At 54.4% G+C, this 20,962-nt stretch overlaps 1 protein-coding gene across 1 annotated transcript in view; it reads right to left on the reverse strand.

Annotated features, from left to right (window-relative positions):
* Window positions 1-3,518: 3,518 nt before the first annotated feature.
* Window positions 3,519-20,962, reverse strand: part of BAHD1 (bromo adjacent homology domain containing 1) — a 31,333-nt gene continuing 13,889 nt past the window's right edge. The window contains exons 2-7 of the mRNA XM_064659981.1: window positions 16,263-17,897; window positions 12,885-13,246; window positions 10,908-11,067; window positions 9,889-9,965; window positions 8,041-8,132; window positions 3,519-6,692 (exon numbers count right to left, since the gene is read on the reverse strand). Coding sequence (XP_064516051.1) covers window positions 6,503-6,692; window positions 8,041-8,132; window positions 9,889-9,965; window positions 10,908-11,067; window positions 12,885-13,246; window positions 16,263-17,880 — 2,499 coding nt within the window. The 5' untranslated portion in view covers window positions 17,881-17,897 and the 3' untranslated portion in view covers window positions 3,519-6,502. The remainder of the gene's footprint in view (window positions 6,693-8,040; window positions 8,133-9,888; window positions 9,966-10,907; window positions 11,068-12,884; window positions 13,247-16,262; window positions 17,898-20,962) is intronic.

Consider the following 20,962-nt stretch of genomic DNA (forward strand, 5'->3'; position numbering starts at 1 on the left):
CATCTCTAACTAATAATCACCATCTCCCATTATTAATTACAACCCCGAGGCCGGCACCGAGCGCTGTGACTTCACACCACGCCGGTGGGTCCCATCCCATGCGGAACACATGGATAGCATCTGGATACCTTTCCCGGTGCAACCCAGTGCTCACCTGATTCCTCCTCCGTTCCCCTGATTTTGGGCTCGTTGTTTTCCTCTATTCCTTCCTTTGTCCTCGGTCTCTCACACTGCCCAGCGCCGCTCCGGTGGCACCTGCCTTCGGTGGTGGCCGTCCCCCAAGCTCTGCAGGGGCCCTGCAGAGCTCTTGATCCATCCTCCAGGCTGGCATTTGGAACTTAAGGAAAATTCATGTATGAAGGGCTGATTTAGCTGGATTTTGGGGGTTTGCAGGAGGCTGGAGTGCTGCAATCTCAGCCAGTCCCCACCACGCAGTCCCCCAGCACAGCTCCCTTCCTGAATGGGAATTACCTTTCTGCTGAGGGCTTTTAGCACAGCAAACAGCCTCCAGGAATGTCCAGCTGGATGTTTCTGGAAAAACAGTGCCACGCAGGTGAGCTGTGGGTCCTGCTGCTCCTGGATCCCAAGGTCACAGGAATGCAGCCACAGGGATACACAGTCAGGGCAGGAGCAGTGGCTGGAGTGGAACGTGAAAAGCTCAACCTCATTTTTATTTAGCTTCGAGTGACACAGGCGGTGAGGGAGCAATTCCAAGAGTGGCTCTGCGAGGCCATGGCTGGTTTCCCATGGATGGATCCTGTGCCAGTGGCACCAGGGGCTCGCTGTGCTGCCAGTGCAGCGTTTGGAGCAGCAGAGCCAACGCTGGCACCCAGGGATTAGCGAGCATTTATCCCTTATCTCCCCCTAAACCCCCCGCTCGGCGAGCCAAGCGTTTATCCCATATGGATGGGGTGACAAGGGCACAGTAAAACTGGGAATTGCCCACGCTCGGGTCCCTGGAGCCACCGGGTTAATACGAGGATGTGAAATCCCTTCTCCCTGTGTGGCACTGACTGTGCCAGGGCTGGTCCCGCCCCTGGTGATGGCACAAAGCCCCCGCAGAGCTCGGCACGGCTCATCCATCAGCAGGGACGGAGCCAGGCGAGCGCTGGAGTGCTCTGTCACCTTAATGGGACGCTCCAAGCAGCTCCCGTCCCTTGGCTCCGATGGATTCTGGCACAATTACACTCAGTTATAATTAGTGGCATTAAAGCAGCACTTAAACACAACCAGGAGCTCATGGCTTTCGCTCCGGAGGGGGAAGACACTCCAGCCAGTCCTGGATGCTGCTCTGGATCTGCTTTGGCTGGGAGATGTGGGGAGTGAGGTGGGGAAGCCCCTGGACCTTGGAGTATCTCCTACCCCCCAGTGTGCTCATCCCAGTGCCCGAACCTTATCTGAAGCCTCCGGAGGTGCCCACAGCCCCGACCGCTCCTTCCCAGTGCCCCAAGTGCCTCCTTCTCCCTGCAATTCCCTCAAGGCTGGTGATGCTCCGTCACCTCCAGACACTGCACGTGGAAACGAGGGAGATGTGACGCAGCAGGTCGGCTCTGCCAGGAACCTGAACCACCTCTGGTGATGGAAACCAGCCACGGAGCCGCCGTGGGATCCCCAGCTGGCCAAAGCCGGGTGGGATTCCGGTGGCCACACACTTCCCAGCCGGGTGAGCCCACGTCTTCCTGACGCTCCAAGGACAACCTGTGGCCAGCGGGACCGTGCCGAGGTGGCAGCAGGACATTCCTGGCAGCATCAGTCAGGATACAGGAGCAGTTTGCTGAACGTAGGATCCAGGAGAGCCGGATACGGCTCCACGCAGCTCCCTCGGGTGGCAGATTCCAACAGTAAATCCAATTTTGTTTGACATTAATCCCAACTTTTCAGCCCGCCACAGATTATCCATTCGGTGATGGCTTGCCACGCGGGAAGAGCTGGGAAGAGCTTTTTCTCGGTTTTCTTTCCAACAGAGCCCTCCAAGGGAACATCCACACCTGGATAAGTGCCGGATCCGGCTGTGGCGCAGGCACAGGGCACAGGTTTCCACTCTCTTCCTGGCACCCACCTCACTGATGCCTCAGGGCTGCTGAGTCACATTAAATCCCACTGGAAAATCTCAAACTGGTTCTTCAGCAGAATCTCAGGCCACGGGTTCGGGAATATCGTGCTCAGTGACCCCCACACCGGCTCACAAATATAAACGTCCCCAGACAAGCTCCTTCCTCTCCTTGGGAGGATAATTCCCAGTTTAATTCACTTCATCACTGTGGTGGTTTCCTTTTTCAGGAATTCTCTTGGTTTTATCTGGCTTTCCAGGTTTGTACCTCTGCTGGCAGCTCCCTGCAAGGAGCTGTGCTGTGACATGACTGGGTGCAGGAAGGAAAAGACAGGGACCTAGCAAAAATCCCTAATCCCATGAAGAAATCCAACCGGAAATTTAAGAACTGGTGTGATGCCAGCAGGGCTGCAATGGGACAGGGATCGAGGCAGCTCTGGAGCGGCCCCAGCTCACCCCGTGGGACCATCTCAGGATCTCCTGCTCTAGGTGACCTGAGAGCAAAAATGCTGCAAATCTCAGATGCAGCCGGCCGGGATCTGAGGCATGTTATGGATGCAGTTCCCGTCCCCACCCCACAAGCCAGATGTGCCCCTCACTCACTTCTCTGTAATTAGGAGCTAATTCCATGCCAGATATTACTCTTCCCTTCTGCTCATTTTGTTCCCAGAACTCATCCCCTCCCTCCCCAGGCATCCAAGGATCCACTCACGGCATTATTCACAGGAATAGCTGATTCCAAGGGTCACGTCACCTCCCCACTGCTTGGACACGTAGGGACACCCAGCACAGCCTGGTCACAGGAAGGGCTCCGAGCCCCAACCAAGGTCCCCACGGTTTTGGGATGAATTCCCAGGGGTATTCACCATCCAGGGCTGCTCTGGCCGTGAGCACCCTCAGACAGCTCTCACCTGGCTGTAGCTGCAGACATTCCCATCAGGCAATCCCGATCCTGTTATCCCGCTCCTCGTTGTGCCTTTTCGAGCGGGGTGACTCCTCCCTGCTCTCTTCCCACTTGGAATCCTCCTGGCTGTTTAGGATGTCTGTGCAGAATGCTTGTCCTTGGGGTGCCTGTGGCACTTGGTGCCTGGGGCTGGGACGCTCCGACGGCAAGCGCTGGTGGAGACAGCGCTCCAAGCAAGATGCTTTTCCAAGGCAACATTCCCAAGTGCTTCCCACAGGGTTCCTAAAGCCTAGCTGAAACAAGCTTCGCCACCATCACCTTTCCCTGCCTGAGAAAACTCAAATATTCCACTGACAGCAGCTGTCAACAGCAGATTGGAAAAAAGGAAGTCAATCCCTGCCCATCCTGCTGTCACTTGTTCTATTTCCTTGGAAAACCCAACAGATTGCTCACCCCAAGGCCTGGAGCACCCAAATCTGCTCCCAAGCACTCCTAATTCCTGCAACCACTGGATCCAGGGGGGAAGAAGTTCAGGCAGGGACAGGAATAACAGCCCAGCACTGGTTTGTTTTCTAAATCAATACGGTTTTTCAAATTTATTTTTTAAGAATTACTTCTAATATATCTTTTTCACAGAAGGAGGGAATAGGGAATGTTCTCATTCCATCTGTAAACACTGAAATACAGATCTGGGAAACCAGGGAAGAGACACAAAAAAGTGCATTTTACAAAATTATCAACTAAAATATATTTTACATGTATTAACGCTTCGATTTAAATTCTACCGACTGCATTTTTTTTTCAGTTTCAAAAAATATTTCCATATCTAATAGATTAAAAAAGCAGGAAATCTTTTCATTAGGGATAAGACATTTCAATTCATTTACATGCTGTTTGCACAACAGCATCAGCAACCACGTGAACCTCAATGTCCATGGCCTAAAGCAGATTCAGCATGAGAAGAGTCAGGTTTGTCCTCTCCAGAGCCAGGTCGGAGCCCGTTCCAGACCCAGGGCAAGGATAATTTCTCTGCTACCTGGAGAGGAGTCAGGGCAAGGTGGGAGCAGGGAGAGAGGGGGCAGGAGGAGGAATTTCAGAGGTTCCAAGGCCCTGACTGCAGCAGTGCTCGGGTTCTCCCAGCCGGTGGGTCTCGCAGCATTCCATGTCCAATGGCACTGCCAGAGGGAAATAGCCATGGCAGCTCACCTGCTTCAGGCTGGGGGGCAAAGGAGTCCCCATGGAGCCAGACTGTGGATTTAGGGTTTCCCATCAGCTCCTGCCCACCCTGGGGTGCAGCTGCTCCGCTCTGCCCTCACTGCTCTGCCCATTCCCTCCACGCCACGGGCAGGAGCAGCTCCGCTTCTCCAGTCTCCTCCCTCCCAACTACGGGGGAAAACCATTCCATATCCTCCACGAAACAGCAGAGACCACGTCCTCCAATGCCTCCTTGCACCCCTTCATCTGACTGTCCCCAGAGTGCTGCCACCTCCCACCCCAACACAGCCCCCCCCAGTCATTCCAAGAGACCCCCAGTGCCAAGAGAATTGTTAAGGAGAGATCCGGGTGATCCCTTTGACAACAACAGTATCTTGAGGTATAAGTGAGAGGAGATGCTTCACCTGCCAATTTTTTGCTTGCACACCTGGGATCCCACCTGCCGGAGCCGTGTGTTCTCCCTGGGCTGTGCAGGAGGGAATAAACAGGAATTTTCCAGTGGGAATCGCCCACCGGCAGCAGGGAGATGCCCACCCATCACGGTGGGTTCCAGGCTTGTCATCCCCTCAAACCATCATCTCTGGACACAGTCCCCTCTTTGGTATGTAGAGCAAATCTCTGGAGAACTCCTGCATTCCCAGACTATTCCATGTAAGGGATTGGATGCTGTGGGGTTCTCTCTTCAGGCCGGGCAGGCGGGTGGCTGTCGGAGCAAGGAGACCAGCCCTGCATCCCGAGGGAATGCAGGGAATGCTGCTTCCACTGACAGGACAACATTAAAGCAGAATGGACGCTTCCACCACGGAACACCATTCCAAAAGCCCCAGAAGACTGGGAAAACGCAGATCCCTCATTTCAGTGGGCTGCTCCACCAGCAGGAATTGGGTGACACGGGCTCGGTTCTCCTTCTGTCCGGTAGTGCAATCTCGGGCTGGGCTCCCAGCTTGGGGCAGGGACTCCCCGGGATTTGACGCTGTCCTTTGGTTTGCTTTGGGATTAACTCCAAGTTGGCGTTGAGATAAGCTAAGGGCTGTCTGGGATCTAAGGGCTGCCTGGGATCTAAGTGCCATCCGGGATCTGTACAGGTAAGGCAAGAGGCAGGACCTGCGGGGCTCGGGCCGCTTGGTCCATGCGAACCTTTCCCGATGCTCAGGTCCTTTCAGGAGCCACAAAGCCACTTTGGTGAGCCTGCTCGGACACCAGGATGAGTTTGGAGCAGGGAGGCTGCCAATGGCTTCAACAGCAGGCCCAGGATCAGGACAGTCACGCTGGGAGGGAGGGGAATTTAAACAAGCCAAAAACACACAAGAAAAGGGTTTGCCACTTCCCCCCTCTGGCTGCTTCCCACTGCACACACACACGGGGATAAGCAGGGACTGTAAATGACATTACAGGAAACAAACTGGGAAGGAAGGGGAAAACCCACGGCCCCCTGAGCCATCAGAGGAAGAGCAACACTCGGAAAAGAGGAAACGTGGTTCTCACTGGCAGAGCCCACTTTGTGAGCTCCAACCTTCTGAGCAACATGCACCAGTGGGCGCTGGGCTTTGAGAATGGGGCACGAGACCCTCTGGGCACAGTCAGGACACCTGGGACAGGCCCAGCTCTAACCCTGCACTGGGGTGTAACACCTGTGACCCTGGCAGCTCCATCTGCTCCAAGCCCTAGTCCAGATGGCGAATCCTGGAGCAGCGAGGTGAGGGGAGGAGAAAGACAAGGGAGAACAGGGGCCACCTCTTCCCCTGATGGAGCAACACCTATCCAAGCATGACACAAGGCCACTCTGCATCCAGGCAGCTCCCAAAGCTGTATTTTGAAGAAGCTCTCACCCACTGAGAATCCTCAGAGTCTGTCCCTGTGAGACAAAGGAGACTCTCCTGTGCTCTGCCAAGGAACTGGGCTTAGTTCCCACCAAAACCCCCCGACCTGTCCCAGCCGGACTCGACGCTGTCCCGCCACATCCCTCCTGCACCTTCCCGCCTCTCCCGACCGTGGCTCTGCATCGCTCCCTGCCTTTTATCCCCTGCAAACCTTACCAATAGATGCATCTCTAGATACATATATAGATATAGATTTACGTATGCAAATCCCTATATCTATATACATATATTTATTTTATACGTATATATTTTTCATTTATGCTTTTTTTTAAACGAAGTGCTGTGCTTTCAACCGCTGCCTCCCCTCCGCGGGCTCCGCTCCTCTCGCGCGCTCCCGAGTCCCAGGACGGAGCGCTGGGCGCTCCCACCTGCAGCAGCACGAGGTGAGTCGGGAGTGCCCAGGTGTCCCGGACCATCGGCTCGTTCCCGCCACGCTCCGGCGGAAGGAGGCTCCTACTGGGGGTTCTTCAGGATGCGCCCGTGCCTGAAGTCGTAGACGTGACGACAGAGGAAAACCAGCTCGGGGTCCGTGTCCTCGGGCACCTTGCGGTGCAGAGGGGTGGAATACTCCTCCGAGGGAGGAACCATGATGGTTTTCCTGCCCGGGATCCCTTCGACTCGACGCTTTGCCAAGGCACAAAATCTGCAGGGCAATCGGAGCACAGGAGTTATCACGGAATCCTGGAACGGTCTGGGTGGGAAGGGACCTTAAAGCTCAGCCAGTATCACCTGCAGCCTTGGGCAGGGACACCTTCCACTAGCCCACGTTGCTCCAAGCATGGCCTTGGACACTTGAAGGGATGGGCAGCCACAGCTTCTCCTGGCAACCTGTGCCAGGGCCTCACCACCCCCACCGGGAAGGATTTCTCCCTAATATCCAATCTAACCCTTCTCTCTGTAAGTGTGAAGCCAGTCCCCCTCGTCCTGTCATTCCAGGCCCTTGTAAATAGTCTCTTTCCATTTTTCCTGTTGGCTCCTTCAGGTACTGAAGGGGCAATTAAGTCACCGTGGAGCCTTCTCTTCTCTAGGCTGAACAATCCCAATTCTCTCAGCCTTTCCTCACAGCAGAGCTGTTCCATCCTCTGATCACCTTGGTGGCCTCCCCTGGATTCGCTCCCACAGGCCCACATCCTTCCTGTGCTGAGGACCATGAACTCAGTCCCTCTCCTGCTGTCTGTGACCTGCTGGAAGCCACAACCATGACTCCCAAGGATAAGGGGGAAGGGATGGAGTGTGAAGGAGAACGAAGCTTTGTTCAAGGAGAACTCCTGCTTTCTATCCCCCCCTGAGCTCCAGGAAGCAGCACAAGTTTATATTTCCATCCTGGCGCATGTTGTACAGCACCAAAGATGACAACAAGTAACCCCCCTGTTTTTACTGCTCACATACAAGCACCAACGCTTGGGAGCCCCTCGATGGGAGCATGAGAGGCTGGGGAAGGGGCTGGAGCAGCAGGAGTGGCTGAGGGAGCTGGGGGGGCTCAGCCTGCAGAAAAGGAGGTCCAGGGGGGACCTTCTGGCTCTGCAAGTCCCTGACAGGAGGGGGGGGCTGGGGGAGGGTCGGGCTCTGCTCCCAGGGAACAAGGGACAGAATGAGAAGAAATGGTCTCAAACTGTGCCAGGGGAGGTTTAGGTTGGATACTGGGAAAATTCCTTCATGGAAAGGGCTGTCCAGCCCTGGAACAGGCTGCCCAGGGCAGTGTGGAGTCCCCATCCCTGGAGGGATTTAAAAGCCATGTGGAGGAACAGTTGGAATTGACCATCTCCAAGGGCTTTTCCAACCCAAACGATTCCATTATTCTACACAACCAAAGAATCCGCCGTGGGAGAAGCCCTCAGCCTGCAGCAGAGCGAGTGTCACTCCCCCAGCTCTGCCCCACCACAGCCTGCAGGGCCGGGATGGACAGTCGGGATGGCTGGAAACGGGAAGAGCGAGAGGAGCTGGAGGCAGGGGAGGTTTTGGAAGAGCAGCAGGTCCAGAGCTCCACCTACCTGCAGTACTCTGCGAAGGTCAGTACGTAGCACTTCTCCTCGATGCAGGCGACGCTGTTCTCGTCCTGGTGCCGGGACGCAAAGATCTCGTTCTGCAGGAGGGAGGGAAGGAAGGAAGAGGTCACCCCGCCGGCCAGGACCAGCCCCACACATTCCCCCGGCCCCTCACCGGGGAGTCAAAGCACGCCCACAGCAAACACTCTAAATTTAGGGCCAATATTCCACACAACCCGGACACCTTCCATGTGTTCCTGTGCACCAGAATTTTATCCAGCAACACGTGAGCAAAGCAGAGTCTCCCATCATTTATCCCTGCCCAGCACACATTCTGTGAGGCCTAGTGCCCAAATCCCAGGCATTTCCAATGTTACAAAGCTCTCCAGCAGCAAGGCCACAGCCAGCTGCACCCCTCGGCCTCCCCTGTCCTCCTGGATTCTCTAATCCACCTCTATATCACAGCTAAAGGAATCCCTTCCTCATCCCAATTCAATTAAAAAGGCTACTTTAGCGAGAGAAACAGCAACAGTCTTTTCTGGAATCATGGAATAGAATCCTGGAATGGTCTGGGTTGAAAGAGGCCTCAAAGCCCATCCAGTCCCACCCCCTGCCATGGGCAGGGACACCTCCCACTAGCCCAGGTTGCTCCAAGCTCTGTCCAACCTGGCCTTGGACACTCCCAGGGATGGGGCAGCCACAGCTTCTCTGGGCAAACTCCCCTTCATTTTTTCCCAGAGTAATTTAGGGAACTTGGCTCTGCAGCAGGCAGGATTAGTTAAATATGGGGCAACCTGGATGGAGCCACTGGAAAGAATTCCAGGTGCGGTTAGATCAGCAGAGATGATGATCTCTGGGAATAAGGATTCCCTGCAGGCTCCGTTTCTGCTCCCAGCCCCGAGGAAGGAGGCTGGAAGGGAAGACTCAACGAAAGGGTGACCATTTGGGGACAGGGTTGATGAGGAACACTGGGAATGCCACACCTTCCTTCTGCACCTTGGGGTTCTGGTTTGCTCCTTAAATTAAAACTCCCTGAGCCACCTCTGGCAAGCCCAGCCCAGCCCTCAGCTCAAGCTCTCTCTCGTTTGAAGGCCTGTGTAATTAAGCAGGTTTGCAAAAGCCTGGCTTAATTGCTCCTGGCATTCTCCCTGGACTAAAGTGCAACTGGATACACTCACCTTTTGTTTATAAAGTAGCACATTTTGGTTTAGAAACTCACCTGTGCCCTGCAAACCAGGCAGGTGCAATTCCCTGGCTGCTCCCCAGTCCTGCTCTCACCCCCTCCCCCCCTTTCTATCTAAAAAAGGAATAAAAACGAGAAAAGCACCAAGTATTTAAAATTGTGTTGAAAACAGCAGTAAATTCTCCATTCCCAGGTAAAACCAGCTTGTTCTGTCACCCAACACAAGCCCATGCAAAGCAGAGCAAGCCTTGAAGTCACAGTGATTCACATGTTTTTCCTTTGAAAAGCAACTCCATTATCCTGGCACGGCATCCTTGAGCCAGACTTTAGTTCTCCTCATAAACCTCTACAGGGCAAGGACGATGCACCCACGTTCCTGCACAAAACTAACTCGCTTTTCAGAAGCAGATTAAGGGATTTATTAAGAGGCAGCACATGCTACAGGCACTCCAGTGTCCTGCAAAATGGCAGCAGGAGCACGGAGCTCTGTGGGAATTAGAACAGCCTTTTGGAACAGCATCTGATCTTGATTCAGCAGAAACTCACTCTTCCTTACTCCTAAGGTAACAGCCATAGTGAATTTTCAGTTAATACACGGAATTTTCTCAGATTAAAGGGAGAAACACTAAAACTCAGCAGAGTAGACCCCGTAAGGAACACACCGGACTCACCTGGTGCATGCTGGGGTTGCGGCCTCCCTGAGTGTGCTCTGGTCTGTAATACCACAGGAGGCTCATCATCAGCTCCCCTGCAACAACACCCATCCAAACACGTCAACCCGCAGTTTTCTGGGAGCGTTTTCCCACCAATTCCCAGCTGCCTCCATTCCCACAGCGCCCAGGGAGAGGCAGCTGTGAGTGATAAATATTTCATGCTGAACTAGGTGTCCTTTTGTTACAGCCTGGAGTCGGTCACGTGGCTTTCCCACTACACCTTCACCTCCTCCTTCTTGTAGGATCCAAAGGGTTTTTTGGTTTGGGCCCAAAAAACCCCCGAGGGATTAAAAAAAAAAATAAAAAAAAAAATCAAACGTTTCCACCTGGAAAAAGAATCCACTCAGCACACAAGCTGGAAAAGATGCTCATCCAACTCACAGCGTTGACTCCCAGGTTCAGGTCAGAACTGCTGCTGTGATGACATGACCAGGATGGGCCTCACCACACCTGGATTTATGTGTTTTATATGGAATTTCTTGGGATTTTTTTTTATTTCCTTTTTAAGGAAGACTTGCAGTTTACAACATTTAGCTCATTCTCCTTGGCTCAGGTATTGCCAGTCCTCAGCATAAACCCCCACTGCTCCCATCACCACCTCTATGGGGGTCCACCAGGAGCTGCTGTGGAACAGTCCCTGCTCCCACCAGCTCCCAGCCCAGATGTTGGATTGGAGCAAAAAGCAGCTCCCCAAAGTTTGCTGCAGTGGAATAATAAGGGAGATGGCTGCTAAGATGGGCACTTGGCAGATATTATGTGCTTTCACATCCAGCAAGATTTCCATTATCAGTCCCAGACTAGTGATTAAGGAGCATTTCAGTTCCTGGAACAATCCAAACGGAATCCACGGAGCTCATCTCCTCTCCATCCCCTGGTACCCTCCCAAGCCTGCAGCTCTCCCCAGATCCATCCCTTCCCTGCTTCCAGCCCGCTCTGTGGAGCACAGAGGCAACACAGGCTCTCTCCTGGCACAGTACCTGTCTTGGGGTCTTCCCACAGCGCCGATATCTTGGCGACGTAGGGCATGGATTTCTTGCGGGGCCCGGATTTGAGGAGCACGGTGTCGCGCACCCGGATGATCTCCCCGTCCCTCTCCACCGCCTGGTAGCTCTTGCGCATGGCTGGCTCGGGCTCGTTCTGCAACACACAAACCACAGCCTGGGGTTGGCTCCCCCGGTCCAAGACTCCTCTTTTCCTCCTGTGAATTCCAACCTAAGCCTCCTCAGGGCTCAGCGCTCCCGCTCCAACAGATCTCCAGGAGAAGTCACACAGCGTAAGATGCCGCTTGTGGTGTCTCTGTTCCCACCAGGTTGGTTCCTAACACCAAAGATCAGGCCAAAGGAGCTACTTTTTCAATGGGTTGGGCATTCACAGGTAAAGGGAGGTCACTGAGGACCAGCATCCAAGTGCTCCAGGCCACACACTTCCAAATAAACCAAACCCCAGCTATTCCTCCTACATCGTGCTGGGAGCGAGGAGCAGGACATCATCAGCAGGACAGCCCTTCTCACTGAAGGGAATACTCTTATTTCAAATTAAAACACATTTGCTCCTTCCATTCTGCATGAAAAACCACCATCTTCAGGAAAGTCACCTTTTCACCTGCCTGTCTGGAGGGCACGGACAACTAGGTGTGTTTTGAGTGCTGTGTGTTTGCCTGACACAAATATTGTCAGGAAACCAACAAAACATGAAATATTTGACACCAACAGGGCAGGGATTGGCAGGGAGGCCGTGGCACAGAGCTTTCCTTAGTGGGATTACTAAATATTCCGTTGTACCCCCTGACAGTACAAAACAATCACTTTTGGGACTGTAAACTGGGGGCTTTCAGTTTGTTTTTGCTCTGAATTTCATTTCAGAACACCTGAGCAGGAGGATTTGACCTCCTGCCACATCTCCCAGGCAGGACTGGCAGCATTTTAAGGAGATTAAGGCCACGCTGCTCCTTAGGGATGTCACAGCCAGAAGGATGGAGGCACAAGGCCAGTCCCTGCCCTTCACAGTTTCATCCTGGCACCTGTGCTCAGCCCCAAGAGCTGCAGCTCCAAAACCTGCCCTGGCTGATGCTCTCAGCAGCCTGAGGCTGGGCCACCACATAGCAGCAGCACAGACCCCGCCTGGCCTGCAGCTCTCCCTTCCTCTCCCTCCTGCTGGCATTTACTGCACATCCAACCTCATCCCACCTTCCCAGACACCACGTGGGGCCGCATTTCAAGCTCTTATGTTTTAATAAGATGAAGGATATTGCCTTCTCCCTCAACTGAAGTGGACTTTGCTGGAGTTAATTGAATTCCCTGGCAGGAAATCTCCCATCTTACAGAAGCCAGACTCTGCCCCTCAACACAACAAATGGGAAAGTACAGACAAGTAATCCCCGGAGGAGTGACCTGCTGTGCCACTGTGTACGTTACAAGAAAAGGGAGTTTGGGGTGCTGGAAAAATTCCATCTGGGAGCAGGATACTGCCTCAGTCCTCTGTGCTCAGGGATATTCCTGTGGGAGGAATATCCCAATCAGGTTCTCCCAATCAGGGAGAACCACCTGCCTTGATGCCTGCCCCTTATAATGAGGGTAAAACATCCCTCACCTCCTCAGACAGGTTTGCCCTACCCAGGAGGAAGGAGGACGATCCCTGTAGGAGGGACTCCCACGTGCCACAGGTGCCACCCTTGCACATGCCAGAGCCGGGAGGATCCGGCAGCTCGGCGTTCCAGCTGAGCCCAGCACAGGAGCAGCAGGTTCTCCTCCCTTTCCAAACCCCTGCCACGCAGGGGGCACTCAAGAGAACAAACCCAGCAGCAGCTCTGCTCCCGCTCGGAATTCCTCCGAGAGATTCCAGCTGGCACCCGGCGACCATCTCCAGCCCGAAGCCAGACCCAGATCCCTCCAGCCTTTGTGCCCTCAATCCCTGAGGGTGCACCAGCCCCCTCAGGTCCAGCACTCCAGACCTACCACGACGTAGACGGCCTTCTCACAGGCCGTGCCCACGGGGATCCAGCCGTTGGTCGCCCTGCGCCGGCTGATCCGCTGCTGCTTGGGGTGGGAATGCGCTCCCGCCGCTTTGCTGTTGGAGGCGTGCAGGCAGCCTGGCGTGTTCCTCAGCCCGGACTTGGAGCCGCTGGGGGGCTTGGAGCTCTGTGGACATTCTCGGGCCATGGTCTGAGGGTCAGAGTTGGGGGTCTGCAGGTGAGGGACGGGCTCTGCAGCCGGTGGCACGCTGGGAACGGGACATCCTGAGAGCGGGTGGGCAGGAGAGGCGGGGTGTCCTGCCACCGGGATTGTGAGGTTCAGCTGGTCCAGAGACTTGCAGCCTTCTGACAGAAGGGAAGAAAAGAGACACAGATCTCACCTGAAACATAAAGCAACTACACAACCAAGACCGTCCCGAACCACAGCTGCGTTCCCCCGAAATTCCCCGTATTGCATTACAGCAGTAAAGACTCTCCACGCTGTAATTCCATTTTGCACTGTCACTGGATCCTAACAGCAAAGCCATTCCCGAGCCTGCGTGCTCCAGTGCTCTGCCGATGACACTGCACCACAACAAACCCAGCTGAATCCCAAGGAACGCCAGCCAGGAATACACACAAGGCTGGCCAGTGTCCAAAGCAGCTCCAGCCTGTCAATATGTGTAACAGAAATAAAAGGCTTATGGGAACGATGGGAAGGATTAAGTCGCAGTAGCAGCAGCAGCCAGCTCCTTCCAAAAGGCCAAATTCTACTAATCAGGGAAAATTGAGACGGTTCTCCAAATTAAGTCCAGAAAGAGAAAACAAGGTGGAACAGAACTGCAAGATGCTGCACCCTCAGCAAAACCGTGTCCCTGCAGCAGACACAGGAACCGCAACAGGTTGGAATTCAGCTGACGCTGCCTCTCGGAGCATCCCAGAGCACCTCGCTCCGCTCAGGAGTCACAAACAAGCCTCAACCCAAGCCGACAGAAGAGCCAGTCAGATTGGAATTACCTCCTGTCAGCAGGAAAAAGCCTCCTGGACCCATGTGTGACGCCTCTCTGTTCCCTAACCCTGAGTGTGCTTTTTTGGGGTGACCAAAGGGCAGCTCCGGGCGGGCTCCAGGATTTGCCTCAGATTGGAGCGTGTCCCTGCGGAGCTGCTTACAAATGGGAAGGGAGAAATCCATCCCAAGTCAAGCCGAAAAACTGCTGAGAGCCCTCGGAGAGACGGGAAGTTGTTGCCTCCTGCCTCCCCACTGACCCTCCCTGGGGGGCTGCAATGGAGCTGTGTCAGGGATGCCATGGACCACTGTCACTGTCACCAACCCTGAGCGGCAAACGCCACAGGAACTCGCTGGAGAGCATGGACACCAGGATGTGGGTGCTGGCAGGCACAGGACCACAGAGCAGGGAATCACCTCTCAGGTATTCTGCTTAAAAAAGCAGTTTTTAAGCTTGAGCTAAAGCAGGATGAAGCTTCACAAGAATGTGTACTGAAGGTCAGGGCAGTCAGTGGTGCAGAGCTGCTCTCGCTGGCACCCCTTCCAGCCTCTCCGATGGCACCGGGCCTAAAGCAGCTCTCACAGCCTGTCCTGCCTCGTCCCCACCACCCTGCTCCCACACTGCCCTAGGTCACAGCCCGATCCCTCAGTATGGACCACACAGACACTGATATTCCCACATGAACACCTGGAATGCACCAAATCAGACAGATGTAACACACGGCACGTCAAGCTGGATCCCTCATCCCACTGCTCTCCGATGGGAGCCTGCTCCTGCAGCCAAAGTGCTCCTTTAGTTCACTAAAATACCCCACTCTAGGGAAGGAAAATACTTCAGAGGTGCACAATCATATAAAAATCAACCCCTAGGCATAAGTCCCTGTTCGTATTTTCAGAGACCTTATAGGCTCCAATCCACAAACCAAAACCTAAATGATTCCAGTGTTGTAGGATTTTAAATCCAAGTTGCTCACAGGAAGGAAATCACAGCAGTGGGGTGAAACACCAGTAAGAATCCACTGCTGCTGCCCCTGCCAGCACTGTGAGGAACCAGCAGTCCACAGGGAGGGCTGAGTTCTGGGAAACACTCCGTCTGCATCCTTCTGGCTGCACAAAATCAGAGGCACCAGCGTGCGACGCGTGAGGAACAAAGCAGACTGGTATGACCTCGGGGCACTACACAGAAACTGTCAGGCCAGAACACACTGCTCAGCTGCTTGTCTTGTGAGCATTCCACTTCCAAGAGCTCTGAAGCCACCAGCGAACCCTGGCTGGCTGCTGCCGTAGGAAGCAGCACCACGAGAGCGGGGATATTTCGGGAGAACGGAAATTACACTTCAACCAAAGGCTCCAGAGTTTCAGCGGCTTCCTACAGTGGAGGATGACAAAGCCTTTCTCGAACCAAAATGCCATCCACCTACCTGAAAATCTGTTTTCAGTGGGTAAGTCGTGCCAGCTCTTGGCTTGGACACGAGGTTTTAGTGGGAAGATCCGGCGCTGGCACTCCCAGCAGCTGGAGAAGCAGCCTCCTCTACAGACTGGCTGCTCGCAGCACTGTCCACCCTGATGGCTTTATACAAAGTGCCGGTGTCTGATAACCCCCACACAACACAACACTTTTAAATATTTAAAAAGCTATTTTTCAGCAGCAGCAGCAGAGGCAAAGCTCCGAGGTAAAGCAGGAAGTCTGACAAGCAGGCGGGGGACAGAGGAGAGCCGGGCAGGTAACAACTCACTGGGCACCCTCACCCCTCCTCATTTCAGGGCTTCATTGTCACACACTGAGAGCAAAGATGGGACCAAGAATTCCCAAACTAACAGCGTGCCCGGCACTTAGACCCCCTGAGCGAAACTCCCTACGCAGCCCTGCCAGCTCTGATCCACGGAATCCGAAGAGCCTGCATCCCCCCAGCCGGCACCGTAAGAGTTTAACAGCTCCTGCTTCTTCACACGCTCTGTGAGGATGTTCAGCCCCCAGAGCGAGATTTCGGAGTTGCAGGAGTAACTCTGGCCGGTGTGCTCCGACCCTCGGCTTGGAGCAGCACGGCGGGATGGCTGCGCCTCCCGGAGCGTGCAGGAACTGAACCCCGCTGGCTTTACACACATCAAAGCTCGGCAGCAGCTCCGGCACGACAAGCCATGAGTCACCTTCTCGCCGCCCGAACCCTTTCACCGATCCTCCGCTTCCCACACCGGCGAGACCTTTCGGTGGGAAAAACCCTCCGGGCTAAACACGAGGGAAGGGGAGGTGGGAGGTGAGTTCTGAGACGAGACACCGAGAGCGGGGGGGGGGGGGGGGAAAACCAAGGGAACCGCCAGCCCTCTCCTTTCTCCCGGGAACGCCGCCCGGGACTCGCCTGCCCCTCGGCACCTTACCTGCTGCAAAAGGCATTTTGTAGGGGAAGCTGCTCCGTCCCGCGGTCACGCTGCCGACGCGGCCCTCGGGGACGTGCACCACTCCGCAGACGCTGAAGCTGCTCAGCGCCGCTCCCTGCCCGCAGCAGTACGGGGAGCTGCACCAGTGCAGGGGCTGCAGGGGCGCGCCCGACGGCAGCGCCCCGGGAGACACCAGGAGCCCCTCGCAGGTGGCGGCCTGCGACAGCTCGTCCTTGGGGTAAACGGAGCAGGGGGAGTAGCCACTGTATCCGCTTTGGCCGTAATAAACGTAAAACCCGTTCAACGGGGTCAGATCCGAGGATTCGTAGAGACATCCACAATCCGCGTGATTCCCGGGCACGGGCAAGGGAGGGAACTGCTGCACGGGAAAGGAAGGCTGATGAAACTCCTGTTTGGGGGTCGGGGATTTCTCTCCGGGTCTTCCGTACTCTGGCTTCATGGAAGCTTGTCCTCCCATAAGCAAAGGCAGTCTGTGGTAGAAGCCCTCGGTGCTTGCGTAGGAGCCGGACAGTGACTCGTAAGGGACGGGCTCTGTCGTCCCGTAGAGCCTGGAGGAGTCCCGCTGCTCCCCTTTCCCAAAGGTGCCCAGGGCCTGGCCTTGCCAGCCGTGCTGCCCGTCCATTTTTAAGCTGGTCGCTTCCTTCTTGGATTTGACACAGTTCTTCCTCCCGGCTTTGGCCCATTTGAGCATGGATTTCGAACAGTGGTTCTCGGACTTGCCCTCTCCGTCCGATTTACTCCGCGGCTTCAGGGGCTGGTCTTTCTCGTGGGTCAGCTTGAGGAAGGCCACGGCGTTGAGGCTGGCCAGTCTCTTTGGGGTGGGATGGTAGGAGACGGCTCCGTCCTCCCTCTTTGTCCCATCATCAAAGACCTCGTCCAGCGAATGCTCGCAGCTGTTGCATTTCTGACCAGGCTCGGGCCGGTTCTTTCCTTTCCCGGTTTTCACAGCCGGTTTCTCCAGGGCGGGCCAGTTGTCCCCAGCTTTGCACTGCAAGCCCTTCAGGGCACAGTCCCCAGCGGGTTTCCCGGAGTCCCTGCGGAAGCGCCTGCCGGATAACAAGCCGTCGTCCCGTTCGAAGAGCAGGTTGTTCACGGCCTCCGCGTTCAGCGAGGCCAGGCGGCGCTTCCTGGGCTCTGACGGAGCAGCATCGAGGTCCTGCTCCGGCCCTGGGTAAGTCCCTGTGCCCTTCTCCCCGGGCGGATCGCTCTTCCCTGCTCCCACGGGCTGCACTTGTTCGGAAAACATCCGAACATCCATCCAGCTGGGAAGGTGCTTTTTTTTACAGCTCTGGCTCTGCTTGGACAGAGACCCGGCCACATCCTCCAGCCGGGTGAGCAGCACCTTGCAGGTCTTTTTGCTGACCGAGGGGAGCAGGCGCCGGCGCAGCGGGTACGTCTTGCGCACCTCGCGCGGGCTCTTGCCTTTGTGAGTCCCCACGAAGCCCCCGGGACCGCTGGGAGCCTCGGAGGCGTCTCCGTCCCGCTGCTCCCCGCGCTCCGTGCCGGCCCTGTCCATCCTCCTGCCGCCCGAGGCCTGGCCAGCACAACCAGCTGGGTGTTTCAGAAGGAAAAGCTGTTTCTTCCGGGCATGCGTCATAGGATCAATGTCCAATCCTGGGAACGGACAGGAGAAAACAGCCATTAATGTCGCCGAGAGGGACCCGGCTCCGCACACAGCACCCACTGCCAATTAGGGGATATTTGGGGAAGCTTGTCTTTATACAGCACAGCCTGTTTGGGTGATGGCCAGTTAAGCCAATTAAGAGACAGGATGCAATTAGTTAGATGTGGTTTAATATCAGGCCGTGGAACATGATAGTAATTAAAAGCAAGGTGGGGATGGCAAATGCCACAGCAGCTGGGAAAAGCACAGAGCTGTTCAACCCAGCTCCCTCTTACGCTGGTGCCGTTCCCAAAACTTCACAAATTCCCATCAAATTTCCGAAATCTGAAGGCTGGTACAGGGCACGGAGCAGAAATAACCCCCAGTCTGTGATTTCCTGCATGTTGATACAGGCAGGCTCTTCCAGCGTTGTTTTGTGAGACAATTAGGCAAAAGAAAAACAGAAAGTCCATCCACTCGGGGGGGGAAAGAAAACTTGGGCCATTAAACAGAGACCTGCCAACATTAATAAAATAAATCCATGCAAATCCCTGTGCAGGTTGGGACCTGGCTGCACGCTGCTCCTGTCGCCGTGTCTTATAAAAGTTGGGGACATTAAACACCAAATCACGTTGGGCAGGGAGGTCCCGAAGATACATTCACGGCAGGAAAAAGAAGCCCCAGCTTCCCGAGTTATCCAGCAAACCAAAACCTGAGCTTTAATTAAGGAATTCAAGAATTCTGCGGTGCGAAGGAGCACACGTTCCCATAAGAAGCTGCTGCAGGTCCAACACTAAGACAGGATATGAGTGGGTGATACCAACCCATAAATGTTAAAAATGTCAGTCTAAATGAGTGATAGTGGAATAGATTTAATTAAGTCTGTCTCTGAGCATCAGAAACAGCAGAAAAGGACAATTACTTGCCTTCAATGGTATTTACAAAACAGTCAAATTCCATTTATTGGCACCAAAGAGCTGATCTTTGAGCAGCATCCACCTAGGAGGGGTTTGCTTGTCCCTGAATCAGGATTTGGGCTGGAACTCCCCTCAATTGACACTGGTCTGCCACTTTTGAGGCGTTTAATTAAAGCTCCTACTGCTTTGGCAGTGATTAGAACAAAGCTCCCGAATTACAAGAACTGTTCATTTGATATGGTTTAATCAAGCTGATAATTAGATTATCTATTTGAAATAAGCTTGATGTGTTTTAATTGACTCGCTTATATATGTGTTAACTAAGGGAAATTCAGGGATTGAAACCCACTGGGGTTTGCACAGTGCTTTTCTGGATGTCAGGCCCTTCCTGGAGTGTTTTGGGGTGACTGGGTCCTTCCACCCTGTTAAACACGGGATATTTCCCGAGGCTGGTGCCCCGACAGGAGAGCTCGGTGGGGAGCAAACACTGATGCAGGTGCGTGTTTTGCTTATCAGAAATTAGGGAATCAGGAGGATCGAGTCAGACGGATTTTCCTCCACAACTGGAATTCTTCTTGCACAAGAGGCCAAACTGAGCACACACCACCTCTGGAGTTTGGAAGAGGACTGTAATTTAAAAACTGGCTCGGGCAGGGCAGGGTTTGGCAGTGGCACACCAGGCATCCTGCAGATCCATGCCCCGGGGAGGACAGCTCTTCCCGGGCTATAGGGACCAGTGGTTTCCTTGCAACTCTCATCCTATTTTCTGTTATCCTTAATGAGAGCCTGAGCCTCTGGCAGAGGTGAAAACCCCAAAATAAATAGCCATGGTTTTTCTTAACCCAGCATCAGTCACCTCATTCTCCTTAGGCTTCCGCAGGTAGGAGCCTGACCCGCCCTGGCACCACAACATCCTGAGGGTTTAGTGCCCAAATCAGTTGGAATATTCATTAAAAACTGGGCACTATAGATGTGACTTTGTTCACACCACAGCTGCTCTAAAGTTAGGAAAAGCCTGGGAGAGATTGAGGGAAGCAATTTAAGAGAATCGGGATTGTTCAGCCTGGAGAAGAGAAGCTCCAGGGTGACATAAACTGTGGCCTGAAGGGGCTGACAGAAAAGATGGAGAGGGGCTTTGGACAAGGGCCTGGAGTGACAGGACAAGGGGGAATGGCTTCCCACTGCCAGAGAACAGGGTTAGATGGGATATTGGGAAGAAATCCTTCCCTGTGAGGGTGGGGAGGCCCTGGCACAGTTTACCCAGAGAAGTTGTGGCTGCCCCATTCCTGGAAGTGTCCAAGGCCAGGTTGGATGGGGCTTGGAGCAACCAGGGCTGGTGGAAGGTGTCCCTGCCAATGGCAGGGGGTGGGACTGGATGGGCTTTAAGGTCCCTTCCCACCCAAACCATTCCAGGATTGTAGGATTCATTGCCAGCACCTACGGAACAAAACCCATCCTTAGCATGCTGCACTCCCCAGAAGTCTCTCCACACCTCCCCAGTTACCTGCAGTGCGTGGATTGCTTTGGGATGCTCCTGCTGCCAGCTCACCTGTGATGCAGCAATCCCTTCTCTTCCCCCAAGCACAACACAGCCACGGAGCTTTTGAACGCTGCTCAAAACTCAGCCATCTGACAGGCAAGTGCATCATCCCTCAAATCAGAGCCCTGCCGAGCCTCCTTCCAGCGAGCATTGTGCTCCTGCCAGCTGGGAAGGGAGAGTGGCAGAGCTCTTCATCCTCTCTCCACCTTTGTACTGCTGCACAAAGCAAAGGAAAGCTGCCTGTGCCCACAAGTTTCCAGGAAAGCACAAGATAATGTGGAGAATTGAAAGTGAAGGTGCTGAAGCCAGAACCACCGTGGCTGAGGAGCTGGATTAATGCTGAGAAGACACTGAGGTGTAACTCTGTGGGAAATTAAAGTTCCAAGCAGCTGCATCCAGAGCCCACCAGGAATTTTCAAGCTAGTTGGAATTGCTGCCTCCTTATCACACAATCCCAGCATGGTTTGGGGAGGAAGGGACCTTAAAGTCCATCCCATTCCGACCCCCTGCCATGGGCAGGGACACTTTCCACTAGCCCAGGTTGCTCCAAGCCCCGTCCAACCTGGCCTTGGACACTTCCAGGGATGGGGCAGCCACAGTTTCTCTGGGCAACTTGTCC

Source organism: Pseudopipra pipra, chromosome 6 (assembly GCF_036250125.1).
Source record: "Pseudopipra pipra isolate bDixPip1 chromosome 6, bDixPip1.hap1, whole genome shotgun sequence".
Taxonomy (NCBI): domain Eukaryota; kingdom Metazoa; phylum Chordata; class Aves; order Passeriformes; family Pipridae; genus Pseudopipra; species Pseudopipra pipra.